This window comes from Oncorhynchus tshawytscha, linkage group LG03 (assembly GCF_018296145.1).
Source record: "Oncorhynchus tshawytscha isolate Ot180627B linkage group LG03, Otsh_v2.0, whole genome shotgun sequence".
Taxonomy (NCBI): Eukaryota; Metazoa; Chordata; class Actinopteri; order Salmoniformes; family Salmonidae; genus Oncorhynchus; species Oncorhynchus tshawytscha.
This window is the reverse complement of record NC_056431.1, coordinates 37,703,543-37,719,010: the sequence shown is the minus strand read 5'-3', so window position 1 is coordinate 37,719,010 and position 15,468 is coordinate 37,703,543. Positions and strand designations below refer to the sequence as shown.

At 43.4% G+C, this 15,468-nt stretch overlaps 1 protein-coding gene across 1 annotated transcript in view; it reads right to left on the bottom strand.

The window, feature by feature from the left end:
* LOC112235067 (actin-related protein 3) overlaps positions 1-15,468 on the bottom strand; it is a 28,660-nt gene that overhangs the window by 8,871 nt on the left and 4,321 nt on the right. The window contains exons 2-7 of the mRNA XM_024403462.2: positions 12,043-12,098; positions 11,536-11,648; positions 9,646-9,756; positions 7,621-7,716; positions 7,277-7,384; positions 6,298-6,441 (exon numbers count right to left, since the gene is read on the bottom strand). Of these exons, the coding sequence (XP_024259230.1) occupies positions 6,298-6,441; positions 7,277-7,384; positions 7,621-7,716; positions 9,646-9,756; positions 11,536-11,648; positions 12,043-12,098 (628 nt within the window). The remainder of the gene's footprint in view (positions 1-6,297; positions 6,442-7,276; positions 7,385-7,620; positions 7,717-9,645; positions 9,757-11,535; positions 11,649-12,042; positions 12,099-15,468) is intronic.

Sequence of the window (15,468 nt, the reverse complement as noted above, 5' to 3'; positions counted from 1 at the left end):
TTCTGGGCTAACAATGTAATAAATAATACATATTAATAAAAACCGAAATACTGCAAAGTTTCCTAAGAGCAAGAAGCGAGGCAGCCCTCTCTGTCGGCACCGTTTTCACAAAGTACCATACCATGTAAATCTCTCACGGACAAGGTGACTTTTCTTAACAAAATGAATTGTGGAAAAACGACTGGAACCATTTCCTAGTTTGACTGCTAGGTTTTATGGGTACTACGACTCATACTGTGGTACTCTATTAAGCACGAGTTTTAAAATCTGTAAGGGCTTCCTGCACAACAGCAAAATCAGACTGTAGCCATGTCACAGCCAGGTCAGCAGTCGGGGTAATTGCGTACATAATAGGATCATCTGCATATAGATTAAATCTAAAAAATGTAACAAATTGACTATAAATCGTGAAAAGAACAGGTCCTGGTATCGACCCCTGTGGAACACATTTACATATTTCAAGAAATTCGTACTTAACCCAATCAATCACAATGGTCTGAGTTCTGCCACTAAGGTAATCATGAAACCATAAATAGGTGTCAGAGCTCAGGCATATCGAGGACAACTTAATCAATATAAACAGTATCAAATGCTGTTGACAGATCCACAAACAAAACAGCACATTTAATTGATTTAAGTGTTAATTAATTTAAGTGTCTAAGACATTGACAAGATGACTGTTTCCAAAATGGCGTAGCAGTGCAGACGTGTTTTGTTCGTTCTCTCGTGTACTTTTGTATTTTTTGTATATATATATATATATTTCAATTTTATTTTCAATCTATTCTCCATTTTAGTTAAATTATACCTTCCAGTAACCTGCCTTACCCAATGTGATACCGCTATTATTTTTTAATTTTTAGACCTTATAGAAAGAACCACCTAGCCATCAGAAGCTAACCAGCTAATTAGCTACAAGCTATTTAGTCATTGTTAGCCACTGCTAGCGGCCTTTACCTTCTGCACAGATAACAGCCCTTTTTTATTTTTACTTTTTCTTTTTTAGCCTGGATAATACTCGCCAGCCTAGCAGTAACGGACTGTCTCTCCACTACAACGCAGGATTCCTGCCGTAATCCCTGGACCATTACTCCTGATCTTTACAGCTAGCTAGCAGCCACTGAGTTACCCAGTACCGAAGCTATCCCTGAGGCCCAACTCTCGGCCTATTCAGTTGTTCACCTGGACTCCAACACGGCTAGAACACACTACTCCACCGGATCCTTGCTGTAAGCTTTGGACCTTGGTACCGGATCACCGCTGCTACCGAGTGGCTATAGTGGCTAATGCCCCTGCCCCGAAGCTAACACCAGTTAGCCAGGCGCATCTCCTGGCTAGAAAACTAAATTACTAGAACACCTCTTTCGCCATCTGGCTTGGATCCTTAGTCAACATGGCGCCCCGCCGCACCACCACGACTGGTCTGCCGACGAATACTCCATCTGCTGTGCCTTCACCCGGCCTCCGTCGGAGCAGACGCTTCTTCTAGCCCGGGCTACTAAATTTAAGCACTGTGTTGCCCGCTTGCTAGCATAGTAGCGACTACTCCGCGGCTTCCCTGTTCCATCCATTGCTGCCCCCTGGACCCTATGATCACTTGGCTACATAGCTGATGCCTGCTGGACTGTCCATTAATCACGGTACTCCATTCTGTTTATTTTTTTGTTTATATTTCGGCTCCAGCCGCGAACTCAGGCCCTGTGTGTAGTTAACCGACCCTCTCTGCCCATTCATCGCCATTTCACCTGTTGTTGTTCTAGCTGATTAGCTGTTGTTGTCTCAAAACAAACTTTAATGCCATACAACACTCCTTCCGTGGCCTCCAACTGCTCTTAAATGCTATCAAAACCAAATGCATGCTTTTCAACCGTTCGCTGCCCGCACCCGCCCGCCCGACTAGCATCACCACCCTGGACGGTTCCGACCTAGAATATGTGGACAACTATAAATACCTAGGTGTCTGGCTAGACTGTAAACTCTCCTTCCAGACTCATATTAAACACCTCCAATCCAAAATCAACTCTAGAATGGGCTTTCTATTTCGCAACAAAGCCTCCTTCACTCATGCTGCCAAAAATACCCTCGTAAAACTGACTATCCTACCGATCCTCGACTTCGGCGATGTCATCTACAAAATAGCCTCCAACACTCTACTCAGCAAACTGGATACAGTCTATCACAGTGCAATCCGTTTTGTTACCAAATCACCTTATACCACCCACCCTGCGACCAGTATGCTCTAGTCGGCTGGCCCTCGCTACATATTCGTCGCCAGACCCACTGGCTCCAGGTCATCTATAAGTCTATGCCAGGTAAAGCTCCGCCTTATCTCAGTTGACTGGTCACGATAACAACACCCACCCATAAGCACATGTTCCTGCAGGTAACATGATCATCTGATCACTGATCATCCCCAAAGCCAACACCTCATTTGGCCGCCTTTCCTTCCAGTTCTCTGCTGCCAGTGACTGGAACGAACTACAAAAATCACTGAAGTTGGAGACTTATTTCCCTCACCAACTTTAAACATCAACTATCTGAGCAGCTAACCGATCGCTGCAGCTGTACATAGTCCATCTGTAAATAGCCCACCCAATCTACCTACCCCATCCCCATTCTGTTTTTTATTTTATTTACTTTTCTGCTCTTTTGCACACCAGTATCTCTACTTGCACATCATCATCTGCTCATTTATCACTCCAGTGTTAATCTGCTAAATTGTATTTATTCGCTCCTATGGCCTATTTATTGCCTACCTACTCATGCCTTTTACACACACTGTACATAGACTTTCTTTTTTCTACCGTGTCATTGACTTGTTTATTGTGTTATTGGCTTGTTTATTGTTTACTCCATGTGTAACTCTGTGTTGTTGTCTGTCACACTGCTTTGCTTTATCTTGGCCAGGTCGCAGTTGCAAATGAGAACTTGTTCTCAACTAGCCTACCTGGTTAAATAAAGGTGAAATAAAATTTTAAAAAAGATCATTAACAACTAAAGTGGTGCTGTAATAACGCTATGCCCAGGCCTAAACCCTGATTGGTTTACACTCAAAAAACATTTCCCAGAAAGAAAAAAAGAGCAAAGTTGTACATTTACAAAGGATTCACAAAGATTAGCTTGACAAGGAAGCCTTGAAATGAGGTGATAATTATTAAGATCACTACTATCCCCACCCTTATGAAGTGGTTACACAAGAGCTGATTTCCATACTTTTGGAATAATTCCTGATAACAATATTAAATAAAACATGTGGGTTATTGAGAAAAACATGATGGGAGCTGCATACTTAAGCAGACCGGGGTCCAATTGGCCAGCCCCTGTGGATTTTTTGTTGTCTATTGCTAGAAAAGCATCCAGGACTTATTTTTCTGTAAATAGCCTAAAAGAAAAGCAAATCCCCCCTATCAGCATCCAGCCCAATATCATTGTGAATATGCTTAAAAATTATTTCAAAGATAAATAAATGGTGATTAAATGCATCAATGATGGCATTTTTTTTGTAATGAGGCTTGTGTTTGAATTAATTTGTTGTGGCAGAGAGGAGGAAGTAGAACCCTTCAGGGGGTAGACAGTTTTCCAGAAATTAGCCGGGTTCCCATTACAATCCGAAAAAGAGGTAACAAAATAATCAGGTTTAGCCTTACTAAATTTGTCTTACCCAATGATTCCTCAGTTGCTTAAAAGCTTGCCAGTCTGGGCCTAAGCCTGTGTTCATAGCCCAGACCCAAGCATCATCTCTTTTAGTGTACCAGGTATTCGATCTACCTTTAATCCTTAATTTTTTGAAGGGAGCATGGTAATCCACAATAGTACTAAACACATCTGCAAAAAGATTGAAAGCTAAATCAGGTTCAGGAATGGAATGGATAAAATACAATCAAGGTCACTAAAATAAAGATAATGTAAAAATGCCTGTTCACTGAAGTTAAAGTTCCACTTTGTTATGACACAAGGCTTAGATTTTTGTATTCTCACATCTCGAACACAAACAAGTGGGCAATGGTCACAAATATCTTGGGTGAAGACACCAGTAGAAATATATTTCTCTGGTGTATTCGTTAAAATAAGTTAACTCCTTGAGACCCCTATGGCAGACAAAGGCTTAAAGATGGTAGCTCAATCTTTGGCAAGGGACATAGATTTCAGTAAAAAGACAAATTATTTTTAATAAGAATGGCCACACCACCACCTCTACTATGATTATCAGCTCTGAACACAACCCTCAATTTAAATATCGGATTCCAGAATGTCCCCAGAGATCCAAGTTTCAGTCAATAGAATGTATAGCCCAGATCTTGATGTAATCCAGTTTAGGAAGTAAGCTCCTAATGTTCAGATACATCAAACCAAGTCCTTTATGATGTTTAAAGTCATACGGCGTCTCCAGCTCAAACAAGCTACTTCCAGTAGGCGGTTGCAGACCCTATCTGACGGTTGATATGGATATAGTTGGTATGGCTTAGGGCTGGGCAGTATACCATATTTTACGATATACCGTTATCGATGCATGGACTGGTTTGGGTTTTTACTTTACCTTCTATAACGGTATTTGAATGTTTGGTTTGTTAAATGTGATATGCCGTGTGTAATGTCCAATTTTGTAGTTTACTTTGCTACTTGAGTCATCGCTGTCCATGCCGCTTTCCACACAGACCGAGCCCCGCCCCGTCACTCAAGGAGCACATTTGTTGTTCCTCGACCACCAGACACTTGCATTCAGTCTGCACGGTCAATGCAGCACATGCAACAATGTTGATGACAATGATGCCGTTTTCACTTTGCTTCTTAATATAAACCCACTAGCGTTCTATAATTACACTAATGGTTTGTGTTTCTTACATCTGCAAACAGCTAGTTTCTATTTTCTTAGCAAATTGGGCCTGAATGTTGTTAGCCGCTAATAAATGTACTGAGGCAACGCAAACGTAATTAGCTATACAGCCTGATAATACCAGCGATGACGTAGACCTAAATCAGCATGTTGTTTGGGCAACAGTATCTTCTAAATCAAAGAGGAAGATGCAAAGCAAGAACGTTAGCTACATGAAGTAGCGAAGAAAAACATTCAATATAGCCAAATAGTATAGGGTGCCCTAGGAAACACTGTAGAAATCAGCATATCAACACTTCGGTTCCTACCCTGTCACAATAACTCCTCCCTGGCATTTTCATTTGTTGTCATGTCAAACACTGTATACAAAGTGCCCACTATTATATAATAACTATAGAATTTGAATAATCCTTCTATTTCCATGATTCAAATGATTCTAAATTGCAAGTCAAATTGCAATTGCAACACTTAGTTTAAAAAAAGGTCTAGATTGTTTGCCCATATCATGTAGCAGTGTGGAAATTATCTGAAATGAGTGCTGTAAATGCAGAAATGGCAGAAATGCAGAAATGGAAATTAATTTTGGTAGAAGTTGAATTGAACAGTATAAAACAGAATGGAGAAAGACCTGTTGAAATCACTTAGAATGTATGTCTTGCCACCCTACGTTAACACACTACTCAAAGCACATGTTGAACTTTCATTAAAAAAAACATAAAATACTGTCCAATTATATATATTATTTTAAATACCGTGATATGATATTTTGACCATATCGCCCAGCCCTAGTATGGCTATAAGATTGCATGGAACTGCCCCATTTGGTTTATCCCTAATAGTAATAAAAATTGGAATTACTTTTTAGGCCCTGTGGCCACAGCCAATGTCATTATGAGGAACTCTCAGAGTAACCAATTATGGAATGTTATAAACGGACTTACATGAGCTTTGGTTGTTATTGTGCAACAGTCCAAGCCCTCTACATGATTTGAAAACCAATAAAAGGGACTAGTAGACTAGTACCAGAAAGTCAAAACACTGAGACTTCTGCCAGAGTGGTTGGTCCGGGACCAGAGTGACAGGTATTGTGATGCAGTAGCGTGATTTGCATGGAACTTTTGACCTGTTGTAGTCAAGCCAAGCTCGTATTCTAATACCATATAGAATGTGATATAAATCGTCCCCGAAACCGTTCTTGTGAAAGCGAAACATACAGTATTTTGTTGGCCTACGGAACTGCAACAGGGTATGTAATTTCTGTGTGAAAATGCCCTAAGACAACACAGGATCATTTCAATTAGGAATTCAACATTCTGGGAAAACTTGCCACAGAGAACCAGGGATACAGTTAGGGTTGAAAATGTGGTCTAGGATTGGCTCCTTGACTATACTATGAACCGGTACAGTGGTTAGTAATAGGATGAGTGGTGGATGATCGGAAATGTGAGTTCGCTGCAACCTACCTTGACTGCCTTGGCTGTCTCCAGGGACTGCTCTGGGGGGATGCCCACCTCCCGCTCCCTCAAAAGCTGCTGGGTGAAGTAGGTGATGTCACGACCAGCGATGGGAATGTGCTTTATACAGCTGCCGATGACGTAGCCCTCAGCCTATAGCAACACAAAGACAGACGAGTCAGAGTTCACAATGCTTGGAGTAAGGTGATGTCACAGCATATAAGAATAAATAGGTCAAAGTAGATGCATATATGTTTAAATTATTCTACTGCCACTACTATTTTATTTTCACATTGTCCTTTTCAGCATGGTTTCCAGCATATATGGTGGATGTGTAACAAGGTCAGGCCAGTACAGCTTAAATTTGGCTCAGTAGTGTGAAAAGGGTATGAGGGAATATACTGTATACTTTTACCAAACTTGAATGACCATGAATAAGCAGTGGCTTGTACATCCTGCAGGGCAGTTTAAAACCAAAATGGTGACTAAATCACCATTGCACAACTTGTGTTCTTGCCAGGAAATTCCTTCTTTACCTAAGTCTGTGTGTCAAAAGTATACAGTGGCCTACTTTCATAGTTTCCTCTCCATCATCTGCACTGATTGAAAATAAATGGACAAGAAAGAAAAAAAACATACCCACAGTATGAATCTTTTCCCTGGCTTTTACCAATCCAGTCTTTTTTAAGATCAGTTCAGAAAATACGAAAGGAGACAAGCAAATGAGGCCACTGAAAAGTACTGAGACGCATGAACCTCAACTTGAACGATTAGAGGTCTGGCTGAGGTGAGGGAGCCTTTCACTACAACCAGGGTTGTGTTCAGTATGGCACACAGAATCCAAACACTTTGTAATGTAACAAACAAAGCAGTTCAGATTGTACCTCCCCATTACAAAAAGTTCTCTCCCTATACTGTGTTTGTAATATATCTGTATTTTCTGTCATGTGTGAGAAGGCTGTCGTTGGGCAGCTGATGTGCCACTCACCACAGGGATAACGTGGGTGACTCCGTCTCCACTGTCGATAACCGTCCCCGTCAGTGTCCTCTCCCCTACCTGTCTGGATGTCCAGGAGGCCGCCAGTGCCAGGACAGCCTTGGGGGGGGGGGACGACGACGACGACAGAGAGAACAGCATCAATGTGACACCATTGTAAAACAACACTGTCGTGTCCTACATCAGCAAGTCCTCAATGTCATTGACCACATCCTTTACCACAACATTAAACAGCAGAGGGCAGAGGCAGTTACGGAGTCTGTGTTTTATACAGTTTAACAGCATATCAGCTGTGTGTGCTAGATAAAATTGTGTTCCCAGAGATTAAGCTTTACCTGCACTGCGATGTAGAGCCCTGGGACGTTGAAGGACTCAAACATGATCTCTGCTGTGTACTCTCTGTTCTCTGGTGTGTTCAGAGGAGGCTCTGTCTGCAAGAGGACACCACAGTACTGGGAGTTAAGACTTCCACACACAGACACACTAATCCAACCCGCATCAGGTTTAATAACAACCACATGGACACTCAATTAGGGCTGGCACAATTACCGAAAAACCGACGGTTATGACCTTTTAATTATTTTAGCGTGTGGAACGAACAGCTGATTGAAGACCGGATGGCCGGGCATTCGTGCGGTAGAGTCCGTTTCAGCATTAACATGGACTCGTTAACAACGTTTTTATTTATTTAACCTTTATTTAACCAGGGGGGCTAGTTGAGAACAAGTTCTCATTTACCACTGCGACCTGGCCAAGACAAAGCAAAGCAGTTCGACACATAACACAGAGTTACACATGGAAAAAACAAACATACAGTCAATAATACAGTAGAAAAAGTCTATATACAGTGTGTGCAAATGGGGTAGGATAAGGGAGGGAAGGCAATAAATAGGCCATGGCGGCGAAGTAATTACAATATAGCAATTAAACACTGGAATGGTAGATGTGCAGAAGTTGAATATGCAAGTAGAGATAGTGGGGTGCATAGGAGAAAGATAAATAAATAAATACCATATGGGGATGAGGTAGTTGGATGGGCCATTTACAGATGGGCTATGTACAGGTGCAGTGATCTGTGAGCTGCTCTGACAGCTGATGCTTAAAGCTAGTGAGGGAGAAATGAGTCTCCAGCGTTAGTGAGTTTTGCAGTTCGTTCCAGTCATTGGCAGCAGAGAACTGGAAGGAAAGGCAGCCAAAGGAAGAATTGGCTTTGGGGGTGACCAGTGAGATATATCCGCTGGAGCGCGTGCTACGGGTGGGTGCTGCTATGGTGACCAGTGAGCTGAGATAAGGAAGGGCTTTACCTAGCAGAGACTTGTAGATGACCTTGAGCCAGTGGGTTTGGTGACGAGTATGAAGCGAGGGCCAGCCAACGAGAGCGTACAGATCGCAGTGGTGGGTAGTATGGGGCTTTGGTGACAAAACGGATGGCACTGTGATAGACTGCATCCAATTTGTTGAGTAGAGTGTTGGAGGCTATTTTGTAAATGACATCGCCGAAGTCGGGGCTTCCTATTTTCGCAGAAAAACATCCTTCACTCATGCTGATGGTCGGTTTTACGAGGGTATGCTTGGCAGCATGAGTGGAGGATGCTTTTCTGCAAAAATAGGAAGCCGATTCTAGATTTAATTTTGGATTAAATAAATACATTATTTTTGGTATTATTTTCATGCTGAAGATTCAAGAAAAATGTTGCATTTTTCAAAATATTCCATCTAATTCGCTTTATTTTTGTAATACATTACACTTGACCGTTCTTGAATAAGTACCTTCATTTCTTTTCATTTTTCCTCTATTCACCTATTTTAGGTGAATAAACGTCACCCAAAATTCCATGACCGTCACCTCAATTACATGCAAAACTCCTCGCTTTGAACCTGCAGAACAGGTCTTAGTTACAATGCATTTTAAGAGCCTCACAATGCATTTATAACTGTCAGGGTTAAGTTAAGAAGTCCTTTTGAAATAGGCTCTATTTTCAACCTTTTAAGGAATAGTCAACTTTGTGTTAATGGATCACAAACACTGGCTTTAAATGCACCGCATTTCACAGAGAATGAGACAAAGCTCATTATGTAAAGATTTTGGCCGACTGTTTTAAACATTTAGTTTCAGTTCCCTTTACTAGAGGATCCATTTCACATGGCTCACAGTGCCGATATAGTCGTACTTCCTCAAGACTCTTGACATTTATGACATTACTTTTTTAAACCACGGGTGCACAACTTAGGCCCTTGAGTTCCACAGTACAGATGTTTTTTGTTTCTCCCATGACGTTGGAAAGAGAGCCTACCCTCTATCCATCAATATGGTTTCTTCCTATTCCATAAATGTCCCATTTGGCCCATGGGCCTCTTACCAACAGGAAGTAGTGGTCCTCAGGCTCTGCCCTCAGGTACTTGAAGATGACCTGCTCCATGAACCTCTCCATTAGGTCCCAGTCCTCCACGATGCCGTGACGGATCGGCCACTGGTGGGCGAGAGGTCAAAGGTCAGTCACACAGGCAAACACAAAGGCTAGTAAATTACTAAGTGACACCAAGTACACAAACATACACTTTAGTGCATGGTTGAATGAAACTTCAAGTACACCAACTTACATTTAGGACATGACCTAGTGACAAACCAGGTACACTGAACGAAAATATAAAACGCAACATGTAGTTGAGTTGGTCCCATGTTTCATGAGCTGAAATAAAAGATCTCAGAAATGTTTCATTACGCACAAAAAGCTAATTTCTCAAAAATGTTGTGCACAAATTTGTTTACATCCCTGTTAGTGAGCATTTCTCCTTTGCAAAGATAAATCGTTCCACTTGATACTTGTGACATATTAAGAAGCTGATTAAAAACAGCATGATCATTACACAGGTGCAGTGTGCTGGGGACAATAAAAGGCCACTCTATAACGTGCAGTTACAACGCATCCAACGTTGTTTTAGAGAATCTGGCAGTATGTTCAACCAGCCTCAGAACTGCAGACCACGTGTATGGCATGTGGGCCAGCGGTTTGCTGATGTGAACAGAGTGCCCCAGGGTGGCAGTGGGGTTATGCATGGGCAGGCATAAGCTACGGACAACAAACACAATCGCATTTTATCTATGGCAATTTGAATGCACAGAGATACAGTGTGGAGATCCTGAGGCCCACTGTTGTGCCATTCATCCATCGCCACCACCTCATGTTTCAGCATGATAATGCATGTCCCCATGTCTCAACGATCTGTACACAATTACTGGAGGCTGAAAATGTCTCAGTTCTTCCATGACCTGCATACTCGCCAAACATGTCTCCCAATGAGCAGTTTGTGATGCTCTGGATCGACGTGTAGAACAGCGGGTTCCAGTTAACACCAATATCCAGCAACTTCGCACAGCCATTGAAGAGGAGTGGGACAACATTCCACAGGCCACAATCAAAAGCCTGATCAACTCTTTGCGAAGGTGATCTGCCTCATGCAGAGTGACACATGGTGATCACACCAGATACGGACTGGTTTTCTGATTTTTATTGTTCAGCATACAATAACATACAATTCGTAGGCCTGCATGGCTTAGTGACACTAACATACATTCAGCACATGGCTTAGTGACTAGCTGTGACAGATGCCTCTCATGAAGTTTCTATATTGCCTTGGAATAGGAATCTGTTAAACACACAGTATGTGAGTTATCACGACGCCTCGCAGGCCGCGCGACACGCCTCGCAGGCCGCGCGACACGCCTCGCAGGCCGCGCGACACGCCTCGCAGGCCGCGCGACACGCCTCGCAGGCCGCGCGACACGCCTCGCAGGCCGCGTGACACGCCTCGCAGGCCGCGTGACACGCCTCGCAGGCCGCGTGACACGCCTCGCAGGCCGCGTGACACGCCTCGCAGGCCGCGTGACACGCCTCGCAGGCCGCGTGACACGCCTCGCAGGCCGCGTGACACGCCTCGCAGGCCGCGCGACACGCCTCGCAGGCCGCGCGACACGCCTCGCAGGCCGCGCGACACGCCTCGCAGGCCGCGCGACACGCCTCGCAGGCCGCGCGACACGCCTCGCAGGCCGCGCGACACGCCTCGCAGGCCGCGTGATATGCCTTACATGACAACTTCCAATTGGTGGGCTTGTGCATTGCATTGGTCAAATTACTTTTAGGCTGTCATGTTTTGCTGTCATGGTTGGCATTGGGCAGGTTTGTTTGTGGTTTATGTGAGCTTTGATATACTGTATTGGGTGGGCCTTTTCAAGTCAACAGGTTCGGTACCTTTGTGGCGTAATTGGGCTTGTCTATCCCCTCGTCGCCAATGAAGAAGTCCAGGTCGTCCACCCCCTTGACCGTCCTTGAGCCAACCTTGGCTGACTCTTTGATTGCAATACCTGGGAGGGAGCATGTGAAAGAGAGAGCGAGAGAGCGAGAGAGAGACCGTGCAACAAAGAGAGAGAGAGAATCGATTAGACTAAGGCTGTGTTTGATGAAAGAGCTTTGTTAGGGATACTATGTGTGTTCTCTAAAGAAGACACTAATTCAGTCAAACACCAAGTGCAAGAGTGAACTATGCCCTCACTGTTCACTATCCGGACTTGTATTCCCAACGCAAGGCTCCAAAGGGTTCCACTTTGAAACCGTTAGCTCTCTGCTTGACCAGCTTTAAAATGACTTTGGTCTAGGCAACACAACATTTAAAAAACAAAATCACCACTGGCTGAGTTCAAGTTCAACAGTTAGGCCTACCCTCTATGCGAGGCGAATCGTCTGGACAGATATACTCACATGACGGAACAATAAACTGTGGCTCTGTGTTCCCTGCATACCCCAGCTTTGTGTATCTGGAAGAAAGAGAAAAGGTAGCAACAGCATTAGATTTAACAGCCATGGTAGACTTAACACATGCTCACTGTGCACATTTATGTTGTATGGGTGCCAGTTTGTAAAAAAGAAAATAAAAAAATATATATTTGCAAGCCTAGACTATATTTTGGTTAGCTTCAATACAACCCCTGTTCTTCCATGGATCAGAGCCAACAATTGCAGCTCGACTCTGAATAGTCTACCCTTCGATAGGAAGAGTGTAAAAGGGCATTTGGAATCAAAGCGGCTATTCATACATTTCCCAAAATACAACATGCGTATAAATCTTAGCATAGCGTCATCCTACAACTGGTTTGAGTGCCAGCAGTGTTGCATTTGAAGTTCACTTGCAGTAGGCTAAAGCCTTCCACAGATCGATAATGAAGCCTAGAGTGCTCAACCCAAAAATGTACAGAAACGGTCAAAATCATTCAAATGGGCATATTAGTTTGAAAGTTACCAGTCGGCAGAAATCTCTGAAAACTTGGGGTGGGCATTTAGGCTAGCATGGCACAGACTTCCCACACATACCTGGAAACCTATCTAATGGTCTTTTTTTGTGGTCAAAACAATTTCCCAAAATTTTCCCACGTATAGACGTAACTCTTGGAACATAACCTAGCTTAAATACTACATCAAATACTTAAATACTAGTACATTTCATGAGCCTCTCTATGATCCTTTGTGTACTGGTGTTTTGCTAGGCACATGCTAGCCAGATGTCGGCGGCTGTGGCTCTGTTCTCCCGTCGTTTCCTGGACAGGGCCCGTGGGAATGATAGAGGACACTGTTGAAGAGTGCCAAAGCACAGTGTGCATCAAAGACTACAGTAGGCAAGTAACTCCTAGTCATAACAGTGCAGTCTTTCAGTTCATGTACTTAGGAGGCAGTAGCAGTCTCTAAAGTGCATGAACCAAACATAAGGACATAGCCTAGTTGATACACACACTAGCTAGAAATATGGTAGGGCTGTCCCCGACTAAAAAAAGTCTTAATTGACCGAGAGTCGTACTGTTCTTTCGACCAATCGATAAAACACACACGACTCAAGAAAGAACACGTGTTCACACTGTGTTCAAAACAATGACGGCGAGTTCCTGTGTGACTGGTGCACATTGTCTCGCTCTCCTCTCTACAGCAGCGAAAAGGCATCACAGCACAGAAAATGTTTATTGCGCTGTCCGTGCTGAAGCTGCAACATTTATTTATGTAGTTTGTTAATTGTTTGACTGAAAAGTTGTTTACGAAATCCCTCATTTTTTTGAAAAAAAAAAAAGCCTATTCCCCCAACCCTTGCTCTCTTTACGTGAAAAATGTAAGCAGCGCATGCATGTGACCAATAGGGCCTGACCTATAACCTATCATAATCACATCAATAAATTGTTTATAACAATTATAACTCTGAACAAGTGACAGCAAAATGGATGAGGCGGACGTGAAAAAGAAACTCGAAATGGTTACTCAGGAGGGAAAGGGGAAGTCATCTATGGAAGTTGTGGAAATCCAACACACCTATAAAAGGATGGTATAGGAGGATTGTGTGTGCCAAACAGTTGCTGTTAGATTACAATTTTTCTCTTTTTATTTTTTAATGACAATTTCGAACAGTGTACACACTAAATAAGTATACCAGAGACTATTCTAAAATAAAAATAATCAAAAAATAAAGTAGGGCTTGGCGGTATACCGTATTGATGCAGGGACCTGTTTGGGTTTTTAATTTACCTTCTATAGCGTTATTTGAATGTTAGGTTTGTTAAATGTGATACGCCATGTCTAATGTCAATTTTGATAGTTTACTTCGCTACCTGAGTCATCTCTCTCCGCTCTTTCTCGCCGTGCCACTTTCCGCACAGACCTAACAACACCCTGATGCTCAAGGAGAGCATTTGATGTTCCTCAACCACGAGACGCTTGCGTTCAGTGTGCATGGTTAATGCAGCACATGCAACAATGTTGATGTCAACAACGCTGTTTTCACTTTGCTTCTTAATATGAACCCACTGGCGTTCTATAATGACACTATTAGTTTGTGTTTCTTACATCAGCAAACGAGCTAGTTTGTATTTTCTTAGCAAGTTGCCCTAAATCTTGTGAGACACTAATTGTTAGCTGCTAATGCTAATAGCTAGCTAATAAATGTACTGAGTAAGAGCAAACGTAGCTACCTAATACAGACTGATAATACCAGTGATTGTGTAGACTCACTGACATTTTCAAGCTCTCCCTGTCCGAGTCTGTAATACCAACACGTTTTAAACAGACCACCATAGTCCCTGTGCCCAAGAACACTAAGATAACCTGCCTAAATGACTACCGACTTGTAGCACTCACATCTATAGCCATGAAGTACCTTGAAAGGCTGGTCATGGCTCAACACCATCATCCCAGAAACAATAGACCCAAACCAATTTGCCACCCCAACAGATCCACAGATAATGCAATCTCCATTGCACACCACACTGCAATTCCCCACCAGGACAAAAGGAACACCTATGTGAGAATGCTATTCACCGACTACAGCTCAGTGTACAACACCAAAGTGTCTTCAAAGCTCATCAGTAAGCTAAGGACCCTGGGACTAAACACATCCCTCTGCAACTGGATCCTAGACTTTCTGACAGGCCGCCCCCAGGTGGTAAGGGTAGGTAACAATACATCCACAACACTGATTCTCAACACAGGGGCCCCTCAGGGGTGCGTGCTCAGTTCCCTCCTGTACTCCCTGTTCACTCATGACTGCACGGCCAGGCACGACTCCAACACCATCATTAAATTTGCCGATGACACAACAGTGGTAAACCTGATCACCAACAACGATGAGACAGCCTATAGGGAGGTCAGAGACCTGGCCACGTGGTGCCAGGACAACAAGACTAAGGAGATGATTGTGGATGATTGTGGACTACAGGAAAAAGTGGACCGAGCATACTCCCATTCTCATCGATGGGGCTGCAGTGGACCAGGTTGGGAGCTTCAAGTTCTATGGTGCCCACATCACCAACAAACTAACATGGTCCAAGCGCACCAAGACAGTCGTGAAGAGGGCACGACATACCTTTTCTCACTCAGGAGACTGAAAAGATTTGGCATGGGTCCTCAGATCCTCAAAAGGTTCTACAGCTGCACCATCGAAAGAGCATCCTGGCTGGTTGCATCACTGCCTGGTATGGCAACTGCTCGGCCTCCGACCGCAAGGCACTACAGAGGGTAGTGCGAATGGCCCAGGACATCACTGGGGCCAAGCTTCCTGCCATCCAGGACCTCTATACCAGGCGGTGTCAGAGAAAGGCCCTAAAAATTGTCAAAGATTCCAGCCACCCTAGTCATAGACTGTGCTCTCTGCTA